Genomic DNA, 26,247 nt, shown 5'->3' with positions numbered 1-26,247 from the left:
AACAGAGGGGAGGAGCAGAGGGGGAGGGAGAAGGAGATGGGGAGAATCTCCAGTAGACTCCATGCTAAACGCAGAGCCTGACGTGGGGCTTGATCCCATGACCCTGAGACCCTGACCTGAGCCAAAGCGAAGAGTCAGATGCTGAACCAATTGAGCCACTTAGGTGCCCCTGGAAAATTTCTTTTGATATGATTCATTTGTCTGATGCCCCATGGTCTTGACATTCCAAAGGCTTTGCTGGCAACAAATATATCAATGCAGAAAGCATTCTTTGCAAGGATTATGGGCAGCACTAAGTACCACGTAGAGAAAGATGGCACCATCTTGTTGGTAGAACAGAGTACAAAGACTTCTTTAACCTAGTCAAAGGAGAATGGTGTTATAACCTTGGCTCTGTCATCTACTCCTGTTCAAGAGAGAGGCAAATGAGGGCTCTGAAAGATGAAACAGATGGTCATTGTTTTGGGTAGGCTGTTTTGGTTTGGAAGTCAGCTCAAGTGACCAGGGACAAGGAGAGGTGAAGGCTGAAGAAAGGAGGTAATTCTGAGGATACACAATGATGAAGTAAAAAAGCAATCTCAAAATTCATGGGAGAGGGAGCTGGAAACCCATCAAGAACCACAATGCTCTGGGGTTGGATTTCTCTCTCTTTGAACTTGTCCCGAGCATTTCTTTGCTGCTCCGATACTAGCTTATAGCTCCCATTCCAACACAGCCTTTTGGCGGTTTCTACTCCTGCTATTGACTCTCAGGCTCTCAGTGTTTCCTAGTTCAATAAGTCCTTGAACTAGCTATTTGCTTTAGTTATTGCTGCTATTATCATTGCTGTTATTATTACTTTGTGGTACTAATCTCCAGGATTATCAGGAAGCCTATCAACAGAGTGCCCTTGAATAATGCACCCTTAGCTATCACCTGAAGTATGGAACAAGAGGATAAAAAAGATTTTATTTATTTATTTGAAAGAGAGAGAGAGAGAGAGACAGACAGACAGAACAAGCAGGGGGAGCAGACAGAAGGAGAGGGAGAAGTAGACTCCCTGCTCAGCAGGGAGCCCAATATGGGGCTCGATCCCAGGCCTCTGGGATCATGACCTGAGCTGAAGGCAGACACTTAACCAACTGAGCCACCCAGGTGCCTGTGTGCAGTGCTTTTAGCAGGGGTTGCAGGTGGAGCAGTTTCCTAAGAACTGGATAGGGTTGTGGTGGGCACCAGGATGCTCCACTGGGATGCAAAAATGAGGTCCTTTATATCCATGCTGCCAGACCTGATGGCGTGGACACCTTTATGGGAATTCCAGGTCTAAGAAAGTAGGGAAATTTAGACTTGATGAATACCTAGGGCCGTTATATACTAATTACGACCAGATCGTACATCCAGGCACCGACTCCAGTATAATTCAACGAAACTTGAGTGATCTAAAGGTCTAATTCTGTAAGATTTATCCATATACATTCTTGACACAGTATATGATTATTCTCAGATTATGTAAATGAGCATGTCTTAAAATATTTAAATTGAATCCTATTATTAACTTGTATAATTACTACATATATTGGATGCTTTAAATGTTATTTCATTTCATATTTAAAACTTAACCTAGGAGGTACCGTTATCTTCATTTTACATTGAAAGGAACCAAGACTCAGGATACTTCACTTTGGCTTCCTCAAAGTCCCAGACAGTAGATGCAGAGGCAAGGTTTTAATCCAGGTTCTGACTCCAAAGCTGTCTTTCCACCACACAATGCTGCCTCCCTAGAGTGAATCTGAGTGGATGAGAAGAATTGATAAACGCTAAACCATCTGACTTTGTAAAAGTGAGTTTGAGTAACATTTTAACTTCATTTGAAGGAGTGGCCCAATAAGGGAGCACTTACTTAGTCAACATTATATACGTAATCTAGGATCTACAAGAGTACCTCAAAGAACATTTACACACACACACACACACACACACACACAGAGTATTAGAAACGATTTAAAAAATCAGATCTTAGCTCAAGAAGATAATTAACAGTTACCCTTTATTATTCATTAAAAATGAACTTTCTAAAATATTAGTAAATCGCATTTTTAGCTCTGTTTTGAAATGTTGATACCAGTCAAGTAACATTTTTCTTCTTTGAATCTTTTCTTGTAAAATTAGAGTTTTCTCTTTTTCTAAAACAGCAGGAAGTTCATTCCAGTTCTTAATAAAGATAAAGGGAGCATCCATGGACTTGAGTAACTGCAGAGGAGCATTATGGTAAACAGATGTATTTCCACAGTTGCCAGCTGTCATTATATCTTCTACAACGGGAACAGAGCCGTAGGAGCAAGCCTCATATATTCTATAACATTCTGTGTTTACTCCTACTGGGCACAATGTGAGATCACTCTGGAGCAAAGCATCTTGATAATTCTTAAGGCTTTCATTTGTTTCCTGAGGCTGCCACCTAAAAAAATCGGGAAAACAACATAAAATCTTAAAAAAAAAAAAGTTTCACACTCTATCAACTGAGTCAGCCAGGGACCCCCAGCCAGTATTTTCTGAGTGCTGGTTCTTCTTTCTCTACCCCACCCTCCAAGATCTGGCCCTTATCAAGCTTATATTCTAGTTCTGGTGATAGAGATGGATAATAATCAAGTCAGGTCAGTATATTATTAGGTGTTAAGTACTATTAAGAAAAATAAAGCAGAGTAGTGAGGAGGGAGTTTCTTAGCCAGCAGTATTGCAGTTTTAAATAGGTTACCTGGGAACGTCTCATTGCAGGGGCGTCTGAGCACAGAGCTAGAGGTGAGGCAGCAAACCACACAGACATTTAAGGGGACAACCGAGGGCAGCACAGGTATAAAAGCCATGAGAGGGGATCCCTGGGTGGCTCAGTGGTTTAGAGCCTGTTTTCAGCCCAGGGCGTGATCCTGGAGTCCCTGGATTGAGTCCCACATCGGGCTCCCTGCATGGAGCCTGCTTCTCCCTCTGCCTGGGTCTCTGCCTCTCTCTCTGTGTGTCTCTTGTGAATAAATAAAATCTTTAAAAAAACCCACAAAAGCCATGAGACAGTGTGTGCCTGGCAAGTTCAAGGAACAGCAAGGCCAGAGGGTCTGAAGCAGAGTAACCGAGGGAAGAGGTAGAGGAGATGAAGTCAGAGCATCCCATCATGGGGGCTTGTGATCTGAGGCATGACTAACATAGCCTCTAATTCTAATTTTATCAGAATTAATCTGGCCCCCATGTTGAGAATAGACTGTACAGGGCCAAGGGCAGCAGGTAAGAGGACAGACATTCTCTCCTGACTGTTCCTAATTTCTCTGTGAAATGGGCAATAGGGTCAAAATGTAATGAAGAGAGAAGAAGGTATAAAACAGTCTTGTAGGAGAGTGGGGGAGTACATGGACAACGGAAACATGATTGCTGACACTCTGGGCACTTGAGAATCAAGGCCATGTATTTTTTTTTTAAGATTTTATTTATTTATCATTCATTCATTCATTCATTGAGAGAGAGAGAGAGAGAGAAAGAGATTCAGAGACACATGCAGAGGGAGAAGCAGGCTCCACGCAGGGAGCCCACGGGACTTGATTCTGGGTCCCCAGGATCACACCTGGGCTGCAAGCGGTGCTAAACTGCTGCGCCACCAGGGCTGCCCAAGGTCATGTATTTTTTAAAGAGATTTTATTTATCTATTTATGAGAGAGAGAGAAAAAGAGAGAGAGAGAAAGAGAGAGAGAAAGAATGAGTGGGGGGAGAGGGAGAAGCAGACTCCCCACTGAGCAGGGAGCCTTATGTGGGGCTTGATCCCAGGACCCCAACACCATGACCTGAGCAGAAGGCAAATGCTTAACTGACTGAGCCACCAGGTGCTGTGAGGTCATGTATTTAAAGCCAGGTCTATTGGCACAATTCTCTCTCTGTGTGTGTTTGGCTGCATGGTGCAGGTACGGAGCAGGTAAGAGAGCTAGATTTAGCCAGAGTTAGGGTTTGCTACACTAGGGAACTAGGGAGTTGGATGTATATCGGTCATAGTTGACCAGGACATTTAAGTGGGGAAAAGAAGGAAGTAAAGATGAGGTGAGTAAAGGACAGTGAAAAGGTGGTAGGAACAATGAATTATAAATCCCAGCTGAACTGTTGTAGTCAGATAGATACAGGGAATAAGCTGGAATGATAGAAAAATCGTGGTTACAGAGAGATGCTGGAACTTGAGACCACAGAGAAGATGAGGCGTGTATGATAAGGTCTATGAAATGATGAAATGAGCGTGACACTGAATGGCCGAGGCCAGGTGGAGAACCAGACGGAAGACTGGGGGTAAAGGAACTGTAAGACAGAGGTGATGGAAGGACCATCTATGTAGATTCGGAATCACCAAGAATTAGGTTGGAGTAACATGGGAGAGAGTGAGAATGTGCCAGAACTAAACTCTCCGCAGAATTAAGGAGGTAAACCCCAGGGTCAGTAAATGACTTCAAAGAGGAAGAGCAATGAACAGTTTTGTCTGCTGACATGATACTCACAATGGGAGGTTTTAGGGAGGGAAAAGGGAGAATGGTCTGGAAGCAGCAATGAGAAGCAAGGAGGACACCTACTCCACCTCGTGGCTCAATGTTGTTAGAGGAATTACAAGAATAAGTCTATTCCTGTGATCAACTTTGATATTTTGCACTGGCTTCATTCATTCCTTTCCTGGGACACTGTCCCTGGTGGCGTTTTATATTTGCTTTCCCTCTGCCCAGACTACTCTCCTCCTAAATAGACACAGGGCTCAGGCCTGCACCTTCTTCAGGCCTGGACTTTTTATACTCGAGCTTTCTGTGGCCATTCTACAACAGCAGATACTCCACTCCTGGTCCCTAGTCCTCTCTACATCCCTCCCCTGCTGAACTGTTTTTCCATGGCATCTATCATCTTCTGACAACGATATATTTTCCTGGTTTGTCTCCTCCAACAAACATTTAAGTTCTAAGAAGGCGTGGACTTTTGCCTGATTTGTTCACTGCTGTATTCTTCATGGCTAAGATAGTTTCTGGCATATAGCAGTTGCCTGAAAAATCGATGTTTACTGAATGACTATAGCATGGTAACACTAACTCGGTTAGAGTTGGGAGTTATGCTTTCAAAAAGAGAGTATCTGCTACAATGAATATATTTGTAGATCTGGAAGGGCATTTCTTCTCTGATGACTCTACACATGAAAACGCATTTGTTTATTTAAAATCAAAAGGCATAATTTCAAAATTTCTTCCTTTACTCCATGAATACCTATTTCATGATAACCATGCAAAAGATGGAGGAACGTTGACCCTATTAAATCCATCCATCCATCCATCTATCCATCCATCCGCTCCCCATTTATCCTAGGCCTGTTTTGTGCAAGGGCCTATGTTAGATCTGGGGATTCAAAGAATACTGTGTCCTGTTCTCCTGTCCTCAGGGTTGTGTCAGTTTCCTGAAGGTGTGAGGACTAATTCATGCCATTCTTGGAACTCTGAAAAACCGGCCCGCTGAACGTCTCAGGGGTGACCCGAAGACCTTATTGCCAACTGAGGCATCTTGAACAATTGACATTTGCATAGGACGGTTCCTAGCATTCCTCTTCAGGGTGGACCATAGCTATAGGAGATTCTCCCCACTTTAAATGCATACAATCCAGTTTCTACACAGCCTTAATTACCGAATTTATAGAAGTATCTTCTGGAAAAAGACTGGTACTAATGAAGTTAACAATGTCTTTTTAGAAACCTGTGCTGCTACAAAAAGCAACTCTCAGACTGGAGAACAAAACAGGTGAATCAAGTAAACATAAGAACTTACTGTTCTCTTACTGAAACCCAACAGAGCTTATCATTCCCATCTTGTTTCAAAATGTTCATTAGTGCTTGTCTGGATGAATTTTCATAAACCGTTCCTAAGAAATTACATAAGTAGGGCCTTTCATTATGCAGCATTGACCAACTCGCCTCCACCACAGGAAAATTCCTGTATCTACAAAAATAAGTACATATGAGTTAACAATGTATGACAACAAGATTGGCAGATTATCATATAACCTAACATCATAGGTAGCATGATGATACAGAGATAAGAGATCTCAAGTATGATTTTTTAAACCCCAAACTGTAATTTTCCATGCTTACTTTGGAAAAGTCCCTGAATCTACTGACTGAAAAAAAAAAAAAAAAACAAACAAAAACCTTAAATTGACATCTTTTACAAAATTGCTGTAGAGACTACATGCCTGAAACGCTTTGTTTTTTTTATACACCTCAACTTCCATACACTTGTAGTCAAGGAAGGTTGACTTCAAGATCTTCAAAGTATAAATAATCCACATTTATAAAGATCACAATTTAATGAATGTTTTAGCCAGGTTACGGAAAAATTATAGAATACACATTGCTATAGGAAAGAGCTCCAATTTTCTTTCTTTATATTTAATTAATTCATTTATTCATTCATTCGAGACACAGAGAGAGAGAGAGGCAGAGACACAGGCAGAGGGAGAAGCAGGCTCCATGCAGGGAGCCCGACGTGGGACTCGATTCTGGGTCTCCAGGATCATGCCCTGGGCTGAAGGTGGCGCTAAACTGCTGAGCCACCCGGGCTGCCCAAAAACTAGCTTTAAAAAAATAATAAAACATAAAAAAAAAAAAAACCCTTGCATACATACCAACAGTAGAGGCCTGTCGCAACTGACCTATTCTTATGGGCATCTGGAAACAATCAGACACCAAACTGGGTGCCTGACATACAAGCTTCCCATAAGGGAGAAGCTTTATGTAATATTCTATAACCGGTTTTTTCAACCTTGGCATTACTGCCATCTTGGGCCAGTTCATTTTTTGTTGTGGAGCCTGTTTTCTACCTTGTAGGATATTTAGCAGCATCCTTGGCCAGCCTCTACCTACCAGGTGGCACTGTTGCCTTCACCTTCCACTTGTAACAATCAAAAATCCAGACACCGTCAAATGTCTCCTGGAGGACAAAACAGCTTCAGGTTGAAAACCACTGATTTATTAAAAAAAAATATTGGTCTAGTCCAACAAACACAGAATTACAAAGAATTTCCATTCAATGTATGGAAATTGTATGAAGAGACTATATAGTGTTACTGTGAAAGAGTAATTTACAATGAAATTGTAAAATGAAATTGTGAAAGAGCATTTTACAATGAGCTCTACTCAAGGCAGAGAATTTTCAAAGGGTCTTATATCTGGCTATACTTAATATAAACCTTTTTGTCTGATGCTACCACAAACCTACTAAGTTGGAATACCACAGGGTAGGCCAGGAAATATGTCTGTTAATATGCTTCTGTGGTGATGCTGTGTAGCCAATTAAGCAGCAATTTAAGCCCACGTCTGGTAACAAGTGATGAGAATGAATAATGAATATCTGATTCAAAAAGCATGTTAGCGAGATTTTTTGTAATTCATCCATTTGACAAGTTTTCATTGTCTACTCTGTGCAGGCTTGGTTTTAGACTCTGTTGACACAGAGAACAAGAGACAAAACGCCTGGCCTTGGGAAGTTTATGTACTAGTGCTGGCTTTAAGTTTAACTTACCTTAAAGTCAACTTAATTAAAAACTCTCTATTAACAGAAAGATAAAAAATGAGCTTTCCATTTTATAGAAAGACTTTATAGACATATATAGAAGCCTTAGTTAATACTTAATTAACTCCTACTATTATAGAAGAGATCTATGCAAGTTCAATCAGTCTCAGTGGCGGATCTGAGCGTATTATGATCCTCTCAAATCCAAAGGTATGCTATGCTCCTGATTTAACATGCTTTACCAGTAAGATTTTTGTTTGTTTTTACTGTGAATTATATAGACTCTGTAGTTGTTTTAAGATCTGTCTGCCATTTTCGATTAAACATCTCTTTAGGGCACTCCTGATAAACCTGAACATTCATCCTATGCCTTGGAATTTTTAACTTAATCTTCTTTCCTTATCAAATGCTAAAATATGCTAGGGGTGCCTGGGTGGCTCAGTCAGTTCAGTGTCCAACTCTTGATTTTGGCTCAGATCATGATCTCAGGGTTGGGAGATCCAGCTCCAAGTTGGAGTCTGTGCTGGGCAGGAAGCCTGCTTAAGATTCTCTCTCTCATTTCCCTCTGCCCCTCTTCCCCACTCACTCTCTCTCTTTCTCCCAAAAAACAAAAACAAAAACAAAAAGCAACCCCTCCCCCCCAAACTAACCAACTAAAAACATCATTATTACTACTGAAGCATGAGGCCAAATCATATTTTTTTCCATGGAAAAGACTGTACCGGGCTTCCCAGATGATCCCAGAACTACATTTTTTACAAATTTAAAGTACAATCTTCCTGATTCAGAAATTCAGGTCTTAGGTCTAGAAATACGTAATAATATTTTGTACTTACGTTGCCACTCCTAAAGGCCACTGAAAGATATCTACGTCATTAATCCAGGGGCTGTCATATATTATGAAAAGCACCTCCACAAAGCCTCCATTTCTTTTGAGGAACTGGTTTATCCATTCATTATTACAATGTTCGTTTCCAAGCAACACGACAGCAATATGATGGAGTTTTTGGGTTTGCACTAAATTTTGTACATAAAGTAACCACTGGGTGGCATAAAAGATCTTAGCTTTTTCTCTTCCGTTTAGAACGAGTACCACATTATTCACATCGATGGGAAAGTACCCTGGGACTACAGCTGGGCCAGTGATGAAGCTGTTAAAAACAAAACAACAAAACAAGAACAAGAGATAAACAGAAACAGAACAAAGGTAATTGAGATCAGAAGTTTTTAATCATTTTATATAAAATCTACAATGAGATTTAATCTGTATTCTTTCTAGAGATATATTTCTATAACACAAGTTCTTTTGAACAAGTTTGAAGGATACATCATGGCTGTGGGTTAATGGGAAGCTTTGGTGGTAGGAAGGTCAATTGCACATGGCAATCAGAAATGTGGTAGCTTTGTTGTTACTTTTAACCACATTCAGAATAAGTGGTGGCTAGAATTTAAGCTAGTAAACTATTCACAGTTGAGTGTGAAACTCTATATGTATAGTTCCTCCTGGAAAGGTATTTAAATCAGTAGTTCTCATCTCTTTTATGGTGTGAGTGACTGTTATGCTCTTTATCTGAATGAAGTGTAAGTGATGAATTGAGAAACTGGAGGATGGCATTCTACACATCCGTGGAGGTTACCAGGAAGAAGGGAAAAGGAACTGGGGAATAGTACAAAGAAAGCTTCCTTTTTACAGGGAATATTTAATTCTTTTAAGAGGAAAGTTAAGTCTCTGAAGCAAATATGACAGAGAGCTAGAATTTGTTCTGCGTGATGGGTAAATGAGAATATATTTTTCTCTGTTCCTTACTGTATTGGAAAAAAGTCGTAAGAGGAATAGACATGTTTCATAACTCACATTTTTATATTCTGTGTGCTTAGAACAACCAATACCACTGAATTATTTTAAATTAATACATATTAAATATAAAAAAATTTTAAACTATGTTAAAATTAGCCATAATGGTCCTGAATTCTCTACAACCTGCTCAACCATTTCTTTATAACTGTCTGGGGTTTTTTAAATTTAATTTTATTTTTTTACAATATTTTAAGTATCTCTACAATGTGGAGCTCGAACTCAGAGCCCTGAGATCAAGAATTGCATGCTCTCCTGCCTGAACCAGCCAGGTGCCCCATAACCCAGAGTCTTTAGTTAAAAGATGTTGAAATTCTGCTTTTATTGCTTATTATTGTAGGAGAAAAAACATGACAGATAGGCATTCTGCATAGGTTGTCATTTATCTTCCAACAGCTTGGCAGAGCACGTTAGTCCTCACCCTGCATTTGGGAAATCAGGCTGAAGTTGCATAACCTAGTGAGGCATCGCTGAGTTGTGAATCGGGACATGTCTACTTCAGAGGTTATTTCCATGACACTATGCTTAACAAATATACTAGAGTTAGTAGATATTATTAAAAACCCCAAACCTAAATATATATTTTGTTTGTGTGTATGGGTACTGGTGGATTCTATGACCTTATTGTACAATGAGAGTAACCTACCGGGATGAGAACTGTGTTTTGTATTTGCCTGGGACGGGACCTGGCATTGGAGGTGGCCAATGATTTAATGTTTTTTTAGCAATTTAAGAGAATCTGCAGAATCTGAGGGGCTAGAGAATACTTTAGGGATCGTGATGATAGGAGAGGTTTAAAGTATTTATTATTGGTAGTATATGAACTACCATATAAATCTAAAGGTGAAATTAGATTTAGATTTATAGGCACCTTTAGATTTATAGGCAGGCATAATTCCTAGAGTACAAGAAATCTTCCAGCCCTCCTTTCCCACCCTAGGTCAACTTTATGAAGGAAGAAAAGGAAATTTTGAGAGAGGTTACATGACTTACATAAAGCTAGTAGACACTAGAGAGGCAATTGTAGAGACAGGCTCAAACTTAGTTATTTACATTTAAGTGCATATATCTTATATGCTCAAACTATTTTAAAGAGTGCCACACTGAAGCTTGTGTTACTTTTTTAAAAACATAAAACATTTTACTAGATCAGATAATATTGACAGTTATCTAATAATATTCCATTTTAACTTCTAACTAGATAAGAACATTTTTATCAGGATAATTTATAAACCTGATAAAAGACAATACCATGAGTCTTTTTGTCCTGAGACATATATTTTTATCTATCATTGTTCATCCTTGATATAATTGTGTTAAAGCATTATTTATAGGGTATGGCTTTGAGGTGTAAAGCACCTTTCAATTGATATATCTATTTATTGCTTTATATAGGTGTATAATAGATAATAAACACCTGTACAGTGTTTTACAGTTTAGTAAACACTAACATGAAAATATATGTTAAATGCTATATTAAGCGATACAGAATAAAATTGCTAAAGTAGGTTAAATGAAAGGGACATGAGTAGAGGAAGGTAAAAGTTGAAAGGTATTCCAGGAAATATAAGTAATATGAACAAGGGCAGAGAGGCAGATAAGCTTGTGATTTAAGGGTATATAAGGAGAATGAGATTACACATGGGCAGGAAAACTAGTTTAGTTGGAGAAAAACAGTGGATTGTGAGGATAAAAAGGTGGTAATGATTGTAAAGCACTGAATACAATTTTGGCCATGGAGCTCAGTACATGTTATTAATCTGTGAGAAAGCAACAAAACAATATTGTATCTGTACTACATTTTTAATTACATAATACTATACATAGAAAAAAGACTGGAAGTAGACATGATGAAATGTGGTCTAATCCTGTTTTTGGAATTATGGACATAGTGGATTTATGAGTGATGGAAACATCTTCTGAATTTTCCAAGTTATTGTAACAACCACTTATTCTTTTTATTACAAACCGATCAAAAAAAAAAAAAAAAGAAAGATGTAATTTTAAAAACAAATGAACTTGGAAAATCTGAGAACTGAATTTTTAAAAACTTTGTTTATTAATTGTGTTTTACACAACACTATTCCTTTATTAAGTACCAGCAGGACTGGATGCAAAGGGCGGTGGACACTCTGGGCCAGGGCCCATGTAGGATGTGAGGAGGAAGTGATGATTGGGAGGCTGCTTTGCAGGAAGGGGGGTAATCTGGAGGCCAGGCCCAAGAAGCTCCTTAGATTTACTCCTGGAAATGGGTAGTCCTTAAAAAGGAGTCATGGCAAGCCATGGCCATGCCACCAAGAAGATTAAGAAATGCTTGGAAATCTAGTTGCCCGTCAGAGTTGAGGTCTAGCTTTTTCATCATGTGGTCAAGGACACCAAAGTCCTTCTAGTTCTTTGTAAAGGCAGCCAGTTCTGTATTCAAGAAGGTTAGGAACTCTGCCTTGGAGAGCATGCAGTTGTTACTCTCCTTTTCAGCAAACTTCTGGAAAACAACAATCAGAGACTCGATGCACTGCTCAGTCTCAGTAGGGCTGGACATTTTTGCCATGTGTGCATGGAGTGGGCGGGCAAGAAGGCTGTGGCCCCATGGGTGGCAGCCCTACCAGGAGTTTATTTATTTATTTTAAGTAGTCTTTACACCTAATCTTGTACTTGAACTCATGACCCCCAAATCAAGAGTTGCATGCTCTTTTAAGCCAGCCAGGTGCACCTGGGTACTAGGTATTTTAAATACATTTAGAATCTTAACCAATCAGAAACAGGTTAAAAAGGAAGAAGACATTTTATAATTTAGTCAGAAGATTTAAACTATATCTTATAAGAATTTAAAAAATTTAGAATGTTTTGGGCCTTTTTATCACAAAGACCTCTAATGACTAGAAATTTGCTATATTTGCACAGGAAGAAAGCAAAAGATAATTTTTTATGGTATTAACTTTGTTGGACATGGCAAAACTTCTGTTCACATGCCATTAATTTGGGAGTTTACAATAGGTGTTTTAACACGTGACTTTAGTCGTAAAATAATATCATAAGCTATACTCAAGTCTCACTTTCACGTGAAAGGAATACTTCTAATTTTATTGACTCACATAAGTGAACAAAATGAAGTATGATTCATTTAGGGATCATCTGACTCATCTTGGAATCTCCACTGCCCTCTGTGGAGTGCTCTTGCATTCCAGCAGCAGGAACACTGGCCCTTGTGCTCTAATTGGCTTTCTGGACCTCGAGGTCATGTGTAAGCCACAGGGTCAGAGATGAGGAGAAGGAAATTCGAGGTTCCTAAACTTTATTTGTTCCCAGCACCTTCAGTGTTTTAGTGATTTTTTTCAAAGTCTCTTAAGCCAAAGAAATGAGTTAATGGTTCAGTAATTTTAAATTGTTAAGCCCAAACAACTAAATAAGTATTTACGTCTTAACTGCTTAGACGTCACTTAAAAAATAATATTCACATACCGAATGAAAAAAATTCCTAATTCATTCTCAACTAACCACAGATAATAATGAGATGGATGTGTGCACCTGTTGAGCACTACACAACTTCTCAAACCCTGGAGTCAGAAAGGATACTGCCACTATCACTGCCTGTCCCACGTTGATCTTTGCACAGTACCTGAATTTTAGCACAGCAACCATGGAAAACCCAGCTCCACAAAGATGTGGCGTCACTGAAATAAATGTAGGGTGATCTAGTGTTGGAACTGTGAACTACCTTGAGCTGGTGGTTTGCATGGTGTCTGACAAATGTGAAGTAATACAGTGTTTCCTGCAAATATTTAAAAAATTTTGTGGTGCTTGGGCACTCAGCTGGTTCAGTCGGTGGAGCATGTGATTCTTGAGGTTGTGTATTCAAACCCCATGGTGGATGTAGACATTACTTAGAAATAAAGTCTTAAGAAAATATTTGTGTGCCCCAGGGTACCTCAGTACACAGTCTGGGAAGCACAGATCTGGGTAAAGAAATTTTGGAGGTAAAAGAAAAATCCCGTAGGATTCAAATAGTTATGTGTGTATTGTAGTGTGTGTGTATTCTTTTTTTTTTTTTTTTTAGTGTGTGTGTATTCAAATAGTTTTGTGTGTATTGTTAGTTGAACTGCCATGTGTTGAGAGTAAATGAGAAGGAACTGGGGACAGTGAATGCAGATACTCTTGAAGGTCTGGATGAGAAGGTGGGAAAGCAATAGTGAGTAAAAGATTAAAGATGAAGGAGAGCAAGGAAGTAATTGAGGAAGGAAGGTGTTGGAAGAGGCAGAGGGGAAGCACAGGTGGAGGGAATTAACCCTGAGCCAGGGCAATCTCACTGAGAGCTCAGGTTAGGTGAGACAGAGATCATGTAGGTAAACGTTAGGGGAGCTAGTTAAGGGCAATAATCGCGGATACACTCTTTTTTCTTGAGGAAATAGGGGGCAAGGTTGCCTGCTGAGAAAGAGGGGGTCAGGCAGGTGCTGCTGGGTAGAGAAGGGTGGACAAACCAGCTCCCATCCCTGTATTTGTTATTCTGATCTCACACAAGCTATCCTGCTGCACAAGCTAGAAACTGGGGAGTTATCAGATTCGTTTCTTGCTCTCATCCTTGTATCCAATAATCTAAGTTCTGCAAGTTTGGCCCAAAAATATTTCTCGAACTTGTCTCTGGCTCTAACTCCACCACCATTTCCTTACTTCATCACTTAGTTATTTATCTTTTGGATACTTATAGTCTCCTAGCTGGTCTGCCTGCATCCAAATCATTTTTCCACGTGGCTACTGGAGAAATCTACCCCAAAAACATATATGGCAATGCCACTATCTTGCCTAATCATCGTCAATTGCTTTTCACTGCCCAAGAATGAAGTCCAAGAGTCTTAACGTGGCACACGTAAGGTCCACCATGATATGGTCCTTGCCCTACACTCCCAATCTCAGCTACCTACCCTGTCTCATGCCCTAGGGATTCTGAATGGTTTGCAATTCCACGCACAAGACAGCTCTTTATCAGTTTTTAGTTTCTGATGTCGCCTTTGTGGGAATATAATCTCCTCTCACCACTTTGCTGACTCCTACTAATTTTTGAAGGGCTCAGCTCAGCCATCATCACCTTTCTTGATAGGCCTCATACCCCCAACTCTACAACTCTGCTCAGATCGGGTTAGTGGCCTTCTCCATTTCCCTGCCAACTAACATGATAGACTACTCACATATTTATCATTACGCTTTATATGGAGTATGAAAATTATTTATGTGTTTGTTTCAACCACTAGTCTGTGAACTCCCTGAGGTCAGAGAAAAGTATTTTATCCACTTTGAAATCCCAAGAGCCTAGAATGAACAACTAGCATGGGCTTCAGGAAACGCTGAATGAACAAGCAGTAATTCTCTCTCAGGGAGTTATTTGCCCTACCAATTTATTTAAGTTCTCTCACTGCATTTAAAGTATGAATCAAGTTACAAAAATTCAATTTAGCCATAACTTTCTAGCTATACATTATATAAAGAAGGTCTTATGTATGAGATATTACAGTACATTTATGCATGATGAAAGATATATTTTAGTTTCCTAAGGGTATTAGTCAAGCATCAATCATAAAATTTCATTAACTGAAGAATAAACATATTTAAAGAGCTCATATATAGAATTTTAAAACAATGATTTACTCTTCTAGGTTTCTTAGCATACATTAATAGTCAAAACTTTAATTTTCAATATTTTTTCTTTTCTCCTTGGTTCAGTTAAATATTTCTTCCTAGGAAGTACTTTCAATATATATAAAGTCCAGAGAAATCATTCAGATTTTGAGTTTTAAGCTGAGTGTGAGCAGAATATATTTTTTAGAATCCAATATAATTATTATTTCATTTTTTTCTAAATTCAACAAGTACTACTGAACAAACACTACATATACACCATTGTTATATTAAGTGAGTTATATAGATAAGATTACTAATTTGCCAGCTACGAGTCTGGCAAATACCTTGATTAGGAATAAGTGCACAAGATGGGGTTCCTGGCTGGCTCAGCTGATGGAGCATGCAATGCTTGATCTACTGGCTGTAATTTTAAGCCCCATGTTGGGTGCACACATTACTTAAAAAAAAAAAAAAAGAATATGTGTACAAGCAAACTGTCCACGTGGCTCTTAGCCACTAGATTTTTTTTTTTTTAAAGATTTTATTTCTTTACTCATGAGAGACACAGAGAGAGAGAGAGAGAGAGAGAGAGAGAGAGAGGCAGAGACACAGGCAAAGGGAGATCTTAGCCACTAGATTCTATACCAATTTTGGTTAATTAGCAGTTTTTAAAAATTTGGTTTTACAAAATAGGTATACCAAACTTATGAACAGCCTTTACATTTGAACAGCTACTGAAATTTATCCCACTTTTGTGGTTGGCATTACGGTCAGGATTCCATACTTTTCTAATTCAATATTGTTGTTGTTTTTTTAAATTTTGTTTGTTTGAAGATTTTAAAAATATTTTTAAATTTTGTTTTTTTAAAGATTCGTTTATTCATAAGAGACACAGAGAGAGAGAGGCAGAGACACAGGCAGAGGGAGGAGCAGGCTCCATGCCGGGAGCCTGACACGGAACTCGATCCTGGGACTCCAGGATCACGCCCTGGGTCAAAGGCAGAGGCTTAACCACTGAGCCACCCAGGCATCCCTCTAATTCAATGCTAATGAAGGAATATTCCCACTCTTGTGCTATCATGGCTGGAGTGGGAAAATGGGCTTTATGAAAAATTAACTACATTGTTTTTGTTTACCAGTAAAAATTTTTATCTGAATCCTGCACTGATCTATGGTCCAGAATTTGACTTACAGGTAGTCCCAATCCTGAGATCAAGAATCACACACATGCTCTACTGACTGAGCCAACCAAGTACCCCTAAAGATTTTATTTTTAAGTAATCTCTACACCCAACACGGGGCTTGAACCACAACTCCAATATCAACAGCTGCATGTTCCACTGACTGAGACAGCCAGGTATCCCAGAAAAACCCCAGGTTTTTAAATCATTAGTAATGATTACTTTTCCTTTCATCTCCAGGCTTTTTTTTTTTAAAGATTGTATTTATTTATTCATAAGAGATGCAGAGAGAGAGGCAGAGACATAGGCAGAGGGAGAAGCAGGCTCCCTACGGAGAGTCTGATGCGGGACTCGATCTCAGGACCCCCAGGATCACGACCTGACCCAAAGGCAGACACTCAACCACTGAGCCACCCTGGCATCCCTATCTCCTGGCTTCTATTTTTCTAATCCCATTCAAGAGTGTATACATATTCCTAAGCTTAAGATAATTGGATTTGGGTGTTTGAAAGTAAATGAGTATTATCTATATAAATATCATATTCTGGGGATCCCTGGGTGGCTCAGCGGTTTAGCGCCTGCCTTTAGCCTAGGGCATGATCCTATAGTCCCCGGATCGAGTCCCATGTCCGGATCCCTGCAGGGAGCCTGCTTCTCCCTCTGCCTATGTCTCGGCCTCTCTCTCTGTGTCTCTCATGAATAAATAAATAAAGTCTTTTTTTTTTTTAATTTAAAAAAAATTTTTTTTTAATTTTTATTTATTTATGATAGTCACAGAGAGAGAGAGAGAGAGAGAGAGGTAGAGACACAGGAAGAGGGAGATGCAGGCTCCATGCACCGGGAGCCCGATGTGGGATTCGATATCGGGTCTCCAGGATCGCACCCTGGGCCAAAGGCAGGCACCAAACCGCTGCGCCACCCAGGGATCCCAATAAATAAAGTCTTAAAAAAATAACATAAATCTCATATTCTGGTATTTGAAATGAAAATATGCATTATGGGGACAAGTCTAAGATTTTTGTCAGAAAAATTCGTAAAAATTCATAGAGAAGAGAAGTTTACCTTTCCTTCTGAAATTTTTACTGAGACTTCATATTATGATCATATAGCAATAGTGTTTTTTCCAAAAATTAAGAGAACTTTGTATTCAAGAAGTTCACTCTCATGATAGATTTTTTTAAAACAGCTTATTAAAGTTTTAGATTCATGCAAGTAGTATATATAATTTATTTTTCCAAAATTAATAAATTCTTATGGGCTTGCAACTTTTTTAGTTGACACAGGCTACTAACCTAAATATTTCAACACATTCATCCTTATTTTTTGTCCCTCCTTCTTTTCCTTTTAAAGTTCCCATTCATATATTTGAGAGAGAGAGTGAGAGATAGAGAGAACACAAGCAATGGGGAGAGATAGAGAGAGAAGCAGACTCCCTGCAGGATCATGACCTGAGCCAAAGGCAGATGCTCAACTGACTGAGCCACCCAGGTGCCCCATGTTCATCCTTATTTACCAAAACTGAATTAGAAGGTATGGGTCACCTTGAAGATACTGGGAAGAGTTTCTAAGTACTATCAGGGTACTTGGTGTAAAAAAGTATGAACCCATTTTGTTACAATAAAACTTTATGTTTACAAAGAGCTCGTATCAACATATAGGTCCAAAGCATGTAATCCAGAACACCAATAAATAACTCAGAATGGTCAATCCACATGCTTATATTGACTTGACCAGCACATTCTTTCCATATAGACAGACTGCAAGTAATACCCAATTATATGAGGGTTGTTTAATTAAATATGGAAACAGGATATGGGATTTAACTATATGCAGTACTTCAAATCTACGTTTCAAAAGGGAAGAAATGACTCTGTATTTACCATGAATCAGTAACATATGTAGTCTGTGCTCAGGATGTGAATCCATGAACACCTGGGTAGCAGACTGAACTTTTGAGCCGGCCTGATGAAGTGCTGTCACCTCTGAGCAGTAGAGCAGTTAAGAGCACATACTGCAGCCAAAGTATCTGAATTCAAATTCCAGCTGTACCTCTTATAAGGTGTCTAAACTTGGGCAAATTTCTTAACCTCTCTCTGCCTGGATTTCCCTAAATTTCAAATATGGCAAATAATAGTTTCTAATTCACAGGATTATTTTTAAAAACTTTTTTATTTTTAAGTAATCTCTACACCCAACATGGGGCTCAAACTTACAACCCCCGGATCAAAAGTCACATGCTCTCCTGACTGAGCCAGCCAGGCACCCCTCACAGGATTATTTTGAAGATTAAACGAATTAACAGATGTATAGGCTTAGAATTGTATCTGGCACATAGTAATCACTACAGAAGTCTTGCTGTTGTTATTAGTTTTATTATTTTTACTATTACTTGAATAGGTACTGCAACATCTCCCTACCTTCCATTCTCCTTTCTCTCTATCTCCAGTACTGAATATTATCTCTCTTTCATTTACCTTCACAAAAACCTTATTGAAAAAAAAAAAAAAAACCTTATTGATACATTCTTTATATTATGTTCAATTAGGTAACAAGTGAACCTGGGACTCATTCTTTCTCTTGAAAGAACTTTGTCTATCTCTATGTGTATCTACTGTATATTGATTTACAGTTCAATTTCATAGGCACCTTCATTTTTAATTTCTTAGGAGGAATCAGCATATGCTACTTATGAAAAAGTTGGGGAAAAAAAAAGTTGAACTTCTTTCTAAAGATCATGTTTTAAATTACATTTCATAAAATTCACCCATTTTCGGGCACTTGGCTGGCTCATCTGGAGGAGTGTGTGACTCTTGATCTTGGGGTCATAATGGGTATAGAGGTTACTTAAAAATAAATGAATAAAATCTTTAAAAATAAATAAAATCTTTAAAAACTATAAAAATCTGTTTACTTCTCAAGAATGATTACTTTGAAAAGATACATGAAATGAAATTGCTTTGTAAGTGTGTATAAAGCAAACAAAGAATTAAAGGAGCAGAGAAAATTCAGATGAAATTGAGATTAACCACACAGCTTTCTACCTATTTAAATAGCTTTAGAAATAAGAGATCATCGATAAAAGTTTTATAAAGATAAAAACTCAAAAAGCCTTAACGATACATTGGTTTCACTGAATCTAAAAACAGATTCCTGAGTAATTGCAATAAAGTTGTAATCTATACCATCAAATCATGAAAGAACTCATATATATTTTTATAAAATTTTCACAACTCATAAGAATAGCTTTGATACCACTTGAGTATTATAAAACAGGTGAACGTGACTAGAAGACAAAAATGAAAGTACTTTTAAGTTTATATATTATTCCTTCAAAATGTGGAATATTAAATGTTTATCAACAACCAAATGTTACAAAATTTGGAGCATGAACTTTCCCATATAATCATAAATGTTTTGATAAAAATGAAACAGACAAAATTTAAAAAAGGAAGTATTTTGTAAAATGTTCCAGTGAACTTTAACTACAATAGATTTTCATGAGATTTACTTTTCTATTTTTACTATTTTTACTATTTTACTATTTACTATTTTACTATTTTTACTATTTTCATGAGAAAATCTATTTTCATGAGATTTACTTTTCTATTTTACTATTTTTACTATTTTACTATTTACTATTTTACTATTATTTACTTTTCTATTTTCTATTCTTCACAAATTGAAGTAGAAATGCTGTCTCTAAATGTGTTTTCCTCTTATTTTTCTTCTAGTATTTACATAAAACATTATATAGAAACACAGCAAATGTTAATGTTGCACAATTAATACCTGTAATGTGTTCTTCCTACAACTGAATTTCCTTCTCTCCACTGAGCAGTCACATCAGTGGGATCAAGTGAACCTTCGAAAATATGCTCCCAGAGATACAAACCTGGTAAAGAAAAACAAACAAACAAAAAAATCCATTTACTGTCTGGTTTATTCTCATGTGTGAGATGAGATGTTCTGCCCATGTATATAATTTGATCAGGAAAGGAGACTGTATTCCTTTTCTGTCCCTTGGCAGGCAGTTCTGCCAAGAAATAGCTCAAAAGTATCAATATGGCAATTAATGTAAGAGAGAATTCAGAGGTTGTCAGTGTGAAATGTGGCAAAATGTGGGTTATTTTAAAGACAATAACTTCTCTTACTCTAAGTTTGAGAAACCCCTAATTATCCCTGGACTTTTACTATCTACTTTAACCTGAAATCTGTTATAATGTAAGTTACTATATGATTAGAATGGTTTCTGTATTATAGCAACCTAGGGGAATTCATGACTTTGTGCCAAACACAGCCAGAGGAGCTCACATATATATGTACACAGTCAATATATCAAGGAGATAGTAACTCCTCCTGATGTGAACACACATGCCTCATTGCATGATGCCCTCTGCAGACAAATGCCATTGCATCTTCCTCCTCAGGGCAGCCCTTGATATTTTCCTGTGAATTCACCTGAATGAAATCTCTGAGAGTAGAGGAAAGCAGAATGAAGTAATCTGGGGGCCCTGCTTTACTTACATTGACAGATATGCTTTGTTCCATTCTCATTATGCCCTGGTACTAAAGGATACAAAATAACCGTGTTTAGACACCTGGCCAATCAGATAAAGCTTTCCACATGTGGTGGCCCAATAATGCTTCCCTGTCCACCCAAGATGCCCAAAGATGTAATCTCTAGAATCTACGAATACATTATCTTACATAGCAAAAGAAATTTTCTGTATGTGATTAAGGATGCTGAGGTGGGGAGGTTATCCTAGATTATCTGGATGGGCCCTATATAATCATAAGCGTCCTCACCAAGAGGGAGAAAGGAGTGTCAGGGTAAGGGAAGGAGGCATGAGGATGGAAGCAGAAGTCAGAATGATGCTGGGCTGTGAGTCAAGGAATGTGGGTAGCCTCAAGAAGCTGCAAAAGTCAAGGCAACGGATCCTCCTCTTAAAGCCTCCAAAAAGAATACAGCCATGTGGACACATTTGAAATTTCTACCTTCAGAAATTTAAGATTGTAAGTTTATGGTGACTATAGTTAATAATACTATTTTATATATGACAATTGCTAAGAGGATAGATTTTTTTTTACTAAAGATTTTATTTATTCATTCACAAGAGACAGAGAGAGAGAGAGAAAGAAAGAGGCAGAGAGACACAGGCAGAGGGAGAAGCAGACTCCATGCAGGGAGACTGACATGGGGCTCGATCCCGGGTCTCCAGGATCAGGCCCTGGGTCGAAGGCAGGCACTAAACTGCCTTCAGGCACTGCTGAGCCACCCAGGCTGCCCAAGAGGATAGATCTTGAAAGTTCTCATCACATGAAAAAAAAGTGTAAGTGTGTGCGATGATAGATACTAACTAGAATTATCATGTTGATCACTTCATAAAATATAATATCTCAAACCCCTATGTTGTATACCTGAAACTAATATAATGTCATATGTCAATTACATCTTGATTAAAAAAAAAAGATAATAAATTTGCGTTGTTTTAATTCACTCAAATTTTTGGTAACTAGATATAGCAGCTATAGGTGACTATTCATTCTGGAGCCTGGAAATGAGATACTGCTTTAACAAATGCTTAAAAATCTGGAAGTGGCTTTGGAATTGGGTAATGGGAAGAAGCTGGAAGAACTTTGCTTAAAAATCTGGAAGTGGCTTTGGAATTGGGTAATGGGAAGAGGCTGGAAGAACTTTGAGGAGCATGATTTAAAAATCCTAGATTAGATTGCCTTGGCCGGGTTATAGATAGAAGTATGGGTGTTAGTGACTTAGCTAGTGAGAACTCAGAAGAAAAAAGCACAATAGAAATAAAGCCTATATTGTTTTTATAAACATCTAAGTAGACTGTCAGGATTAATATGAATGTTCAAAGTGCTGCTGGTGAGGACTCAGAAGGAAATGAGGAATATGTTATTAGAAACTGGAGAGAAGGGGATTCTGGTTATAATAGCACCAGAAAGCTTAGCTGAACTGTGTCCAGAAGTTATATGGAAAGTGGAACCTGTAAATGATAAGCTTGGATATTTAGGTGAAGAGATTTCCAAATAGTGTTGAAGCTATGGCTTGGTTTCTTCTTGATGATTATAGTAAATATAAGAAGAAAGAGTGATTGAGGGAGGCACTGTTAAACAAGAAGGAGCCACGACTTGGTGATTTGGGAAATTCTTGGTCTGTTCAATTGCAAAAGGGTGGAAAATTAGAGAAGATTCACTGTCAGGAAAGCATGTTCCTGAAAGAAGGTGATGGATGTAGCTGAGTATCTTTTTTGCTAGTGCCTTAAAAGGATAAAAAGGTTAAAATATTCAGTCACATAGAGGGTACTTTGAGGACAGTAGGTGTGTAATTTATGGGTCTCCTCAGCCATCTCAGCAAGAAGCCAGAAACAGAGGCAAGATTATCTAGGAAAGACCTGGAGGGGCTCTTGTCTAATGGAGTGAATCCACGTATCATACATAGGAGACCCACAAGGCTCTTGAAAAGGTTGTATCAGTAGAAACACTGCTGGCTTAGACTAAATGGGATAGAGAGATGTTGAAATGAAAGAAGGGTATTGGATTCCCAAAATCCTATCAGCAGGATACCGGCTGATAAAACTACTGAGCTGCAAGCACATGCTACCATTTATGACAAAGGAAGGATTACTGCAAACATAGAGCTGCAAGACCAGAAGCAAATTTTGAGCTACAGCTTATTCCCAGGCCTTGAAACCTAACAATTTGCCTGGTTAGAATTTAGAATTCCTTGGATCAATGACTTCATTTTCCTTCACTTTTTTAAAAAAATTTATTTTTATTTTTATTTTTTTAATTTATGATAGTCAGAGAGAGAGAGAGAGAGAGAGAGAGAGAGAGAGGCAGAGACACAGGCAGAGGGAGAAGCAGGCTCCATGCACCGGGAGCCCAATGTGGGATTCGATCCCGGGTCTCCAGGATCGCGCCCTGGGCCAAAGGCAGGCGCCAAACCACTGCGCCACCCAGGGATCCCCCTTCCCTTTTTTATTTTTATTTTTATTTTTTTTCCTTCCCTTTTTTAATTTAAAGACTTTATTTATTGATTTGAGAGTAAGAATGAGAGAGAGAAAGAAAGAAAGAGAGAGAGAGAGAGAGAGAGAAACACAAGCAATGGGGAGGGATAGGGGGAGAAGCAGACTCCCTGCAGGATCATGACCTGAAGTGGGGGAGAGGGGCAGAAGGAGAGGGAGAAAGAGAATCCTAAGCCAACTCTGCACTGAGCACAGACTGGACATGGTGCTCAATCTCAGGACCCTGAGATCATGACCTGAACAAAATCAGACAGATTTTGACACATAACTGAGTCACCCAGGCACCGCCCCCCCACCTTCTTCTTCCTTTTTGAATAAGAATAGAATTGGAATCCTATATGCCTGGGAAATAGATTGAGGAAAAGCAGTGTTTAATAAAACTCATCTAGTAATTTTGTGCTTACTGAATTGCAAAAAGAAAAGTCTGGAGACATGAAAACTTGTTAAGATGTAGATTTAATGAAAAACTAGAATGGGGAAGTGAGAATTTAAAGGATGAGATGAATATCAGACATCTTATAAAGAAGAAAGTTGCCAGAACTTGATGGCTGGAGCCTCAGTCTAGGTACTGGAAATTTGGAGGTCAGCCAAATTCTTCAAGGATGTATATTTGCATGCAAATATGAAGGACTTTATGAAACACTAAGGGCAAAGCATCATTCTCTGATTACTTTCTTCTCATCTGGTCCTTTCTATCCATATCCCTCACTGTGGATAAATCCAACTCATGTTTAAAGGCCCAACAAAGGGGATCCCTGGGTTGCTCAGCGGTTTAGCGCCTGCCTTTGGCCCAGGGCGCAATCCTGGAGTCCGGGGATCGAGTCCCACGTCAGGCTCCCGGCATGAAGCCTGCTTCTTCCTCTGCCTGTGTCTCTGCCTCTCTCTCTCTCTATCACAAATAAATAAATAAATAAAAAATCTTTAAAAAAAAATAAAGGCCCAACAAAGCCCCTTTTAATTCATTAAATTCTGTCTGACTCTTGTAGCCCTCATTGAGGGTCCCATTCTCTGAGCATAGTATATAACTTGGAACACAAGAATCTCATGGTACTCGGGGCAAAAATGCTTTTGTGGGTATTCAAGTTTAATCGACTATATATTGTATCTCTTTTTTACACATTTATAATGAACACTGGCATGTTAAAGGCTCTGAGAATGGCCTGCAATAAAGAACCTTGTTTAACTTTGTTCAGTTCAATGTTTCCCAAATTTTTTTGGCAAGTCAGGGGCCACCTCTTATACTTACTTGTGTATCAAGTGTCCAATTAATACATACATAATGAAAATTCAGTTGACACAGCCATTTCTATATAAGGATGCTTACATTCTACTTTGTATCTACAAATAAAGCTGTACTCTGCAAAAGACCAACAATAGAATATTCGTGTTTGTGTATTTACATAGATATTGTCTAACTGAAAGGAGAAATGAAATATTAAGCAAAAAATATATCACAATGCTTAACAATGAAATAAACTAAATGTATTAAAATGAATTGAATTTAATGTTAATTGAATTTAATGTTAATTGAATTTAATGAATTGAATTTAATGTACCTTTGAGGAATTCTTTTTACATGCCTTAGTTCTATACATTAACTTACCAATGGCAGCTTTGCCCCAGATTTGTACATGGAAGTCTGTTTTCCCTTTCGTGGATTTATTTAATATTTGAAGACTAGTTTTAAACCTGTGTTGTTGCTCATTTTTTTCATCTCCTTCCCAAGGATTCCATTCTTCACTTCCCAAAGTAGATTGTTCTGTGTTTTAAAAAGAGTAACAGTGTTTATCAGTAAGGTGGACCTGCAGTTGTAGATGAATTCATGCCATTTAAATTAGATACGAGGGTGATAATTTCAGTTTTCCTAGAGGCAAAGCAACTGCATTTGGACTGGTCAAACACGTAAAATTAAAGGAAATCAGAATTTAATCTTTATTAAATCTTTATTCTGAACGATCTTAGAATGTTAACAGGAGACACAAAATTCTCTCTCCCAGACGAAACCTTCTAAAAATCACTGGATAAGTTTCAATTTTACATTGACTGTATCTCTGAACACTTGACTGCAGAACGTTTTAGGTACCATTGTGCAAAAGTCCGAAATGAGGGCGAGAGGAGTCGGAGTCTGATTCTGACACTATTTCAGATACTATTTATTTATTTATTTATTTTATTTCAGATACTATTTATTGTGCAAAACTCCGAAAAGAGGGAGGAGTCTGATTCTTTCTTTTCTTTTTTTCTTTCTTTCTTTCTTTCTTTCTTTCTTTCTTTCTTTCTTTCTTTCTTTTCTTTCTCTCTCTCTCTCTCTTTTTTTTTTTTTTTTTAAGATTTTGTGTATTTATTCCTGAGAGACACACAGAGAGAGGGGCAGGGACACAGGCCGAGGGAGAAGCAGGCTCCATGCAGGGAGCCCGACGCGGGACTCGATCCCGGGACCCCGGGGTCACGTCCTGGGTCCGGGGAGGGCGGGCGAGCTCCGGGGAGGGCGGGGGAGCTCCCGGGAGGGGGGGGACGAGCCTCGGGGAGGGGGGCGAGGTCCGGGGGATGGGAGCGAGGTCCGGGGAGGGGGCCGAGCTCCGGGGACGGGGGGCGACACCGCCGCACACGCTCCCGGGCCCGGCCGGGCCCGCCGCCCTCAGCCGCGGGAGGTACGAGCCCTCGGGGCCCCGGGCCCCCCCGACCCGCCCCTGGGGCCCGCGGCCGCCCGGCGTCCTACCTCGGCCGCGCCTGTCCCGCGCGGGGGCCGCCCCCTTCCTGAGGCCCCGCGTAGACGCGGCCGGAGCCCGGCGGCGGCGCCCCAGGAAGACGTGGAAGGCGGCGTACAGGGAGAAGAGGCAGTACAGGGCGATGAGAAACGAGCAGAGCCGCTTCCGCGTCAGCCGCATCCCACTGCGGCTCTCCGTCGGCCACCGCCACCCCGGGCCGGGCCGGGGAAGACGCCGGCGCTCCGCCGCGGCCCTGCGGGCTCCGGGGCAGGTGCAGGCCCGGGCCGCGGGGAAGGGAGGTGGCAGAA

General features: G+C 39.3%; 1 protein-coding gene and 1 pseudogene across 2 annotated transcripts; both read right to left on the bottom strand.

The window, feature by feature from the left end:
• Positions 1–2,007: 2,007 nt before the first annotated feature.
• Positions 2,008–26,247, bottom strand: RXYLT1 (ribitol xylosyltransferase 1). 2 transcript variants are annotated; one of them, XM_026001790.2, is made up of 6 exons: positions 25,951–26,247; positions 24,835–24,990; positions 19,975–20,077; positions 8,376–8,690; positions 5,797–5,967; positions 2,008–2,437 (listed from the first exon to the last, which is right to left on the bottom strand). In XM_026001790.2, exons 1-6 carry the CDS (start codon positions 26,117–26,119, stop codon positions 2,020–2,022), a joined length of 1,332 nt encoding a protein of 443 aa, XP_025857575.1. In that variant the 5' UTR covers positions 26,120–26,247; the 3' UTR covers positions 2,008–2,019. The 2 variants fall into 2 exon arrangements, with proteins under 2 accessions (XP_025857575.1, XP_072599087.1); XM_072742986.1 differs by lacking the exon at positions 24,835–24,990.
• Positions 11,557–12,031, bottom strand: LOC112922257 (protein S100-A11 pseudogene; annotated as a pseudogene).

This window comes from Vulpes vulpes, chromosome 16 (genome assembly GCF_048418805.1).
Source record: "Vulpes vulpes isolate BD-2025 chromosome 16, VulVul3, whole genome shotgun sequence".
Taxonomy (NCBI): domain Eukaryota; kingdom Metazoa; phylum Chordata; class Mammalia; order Carnivora; family Canidae; genus Vulpes; species Vulpes vulpes.
This window is presented reverse-complemented; position numbering and strand designations above follow the sequence as displayed.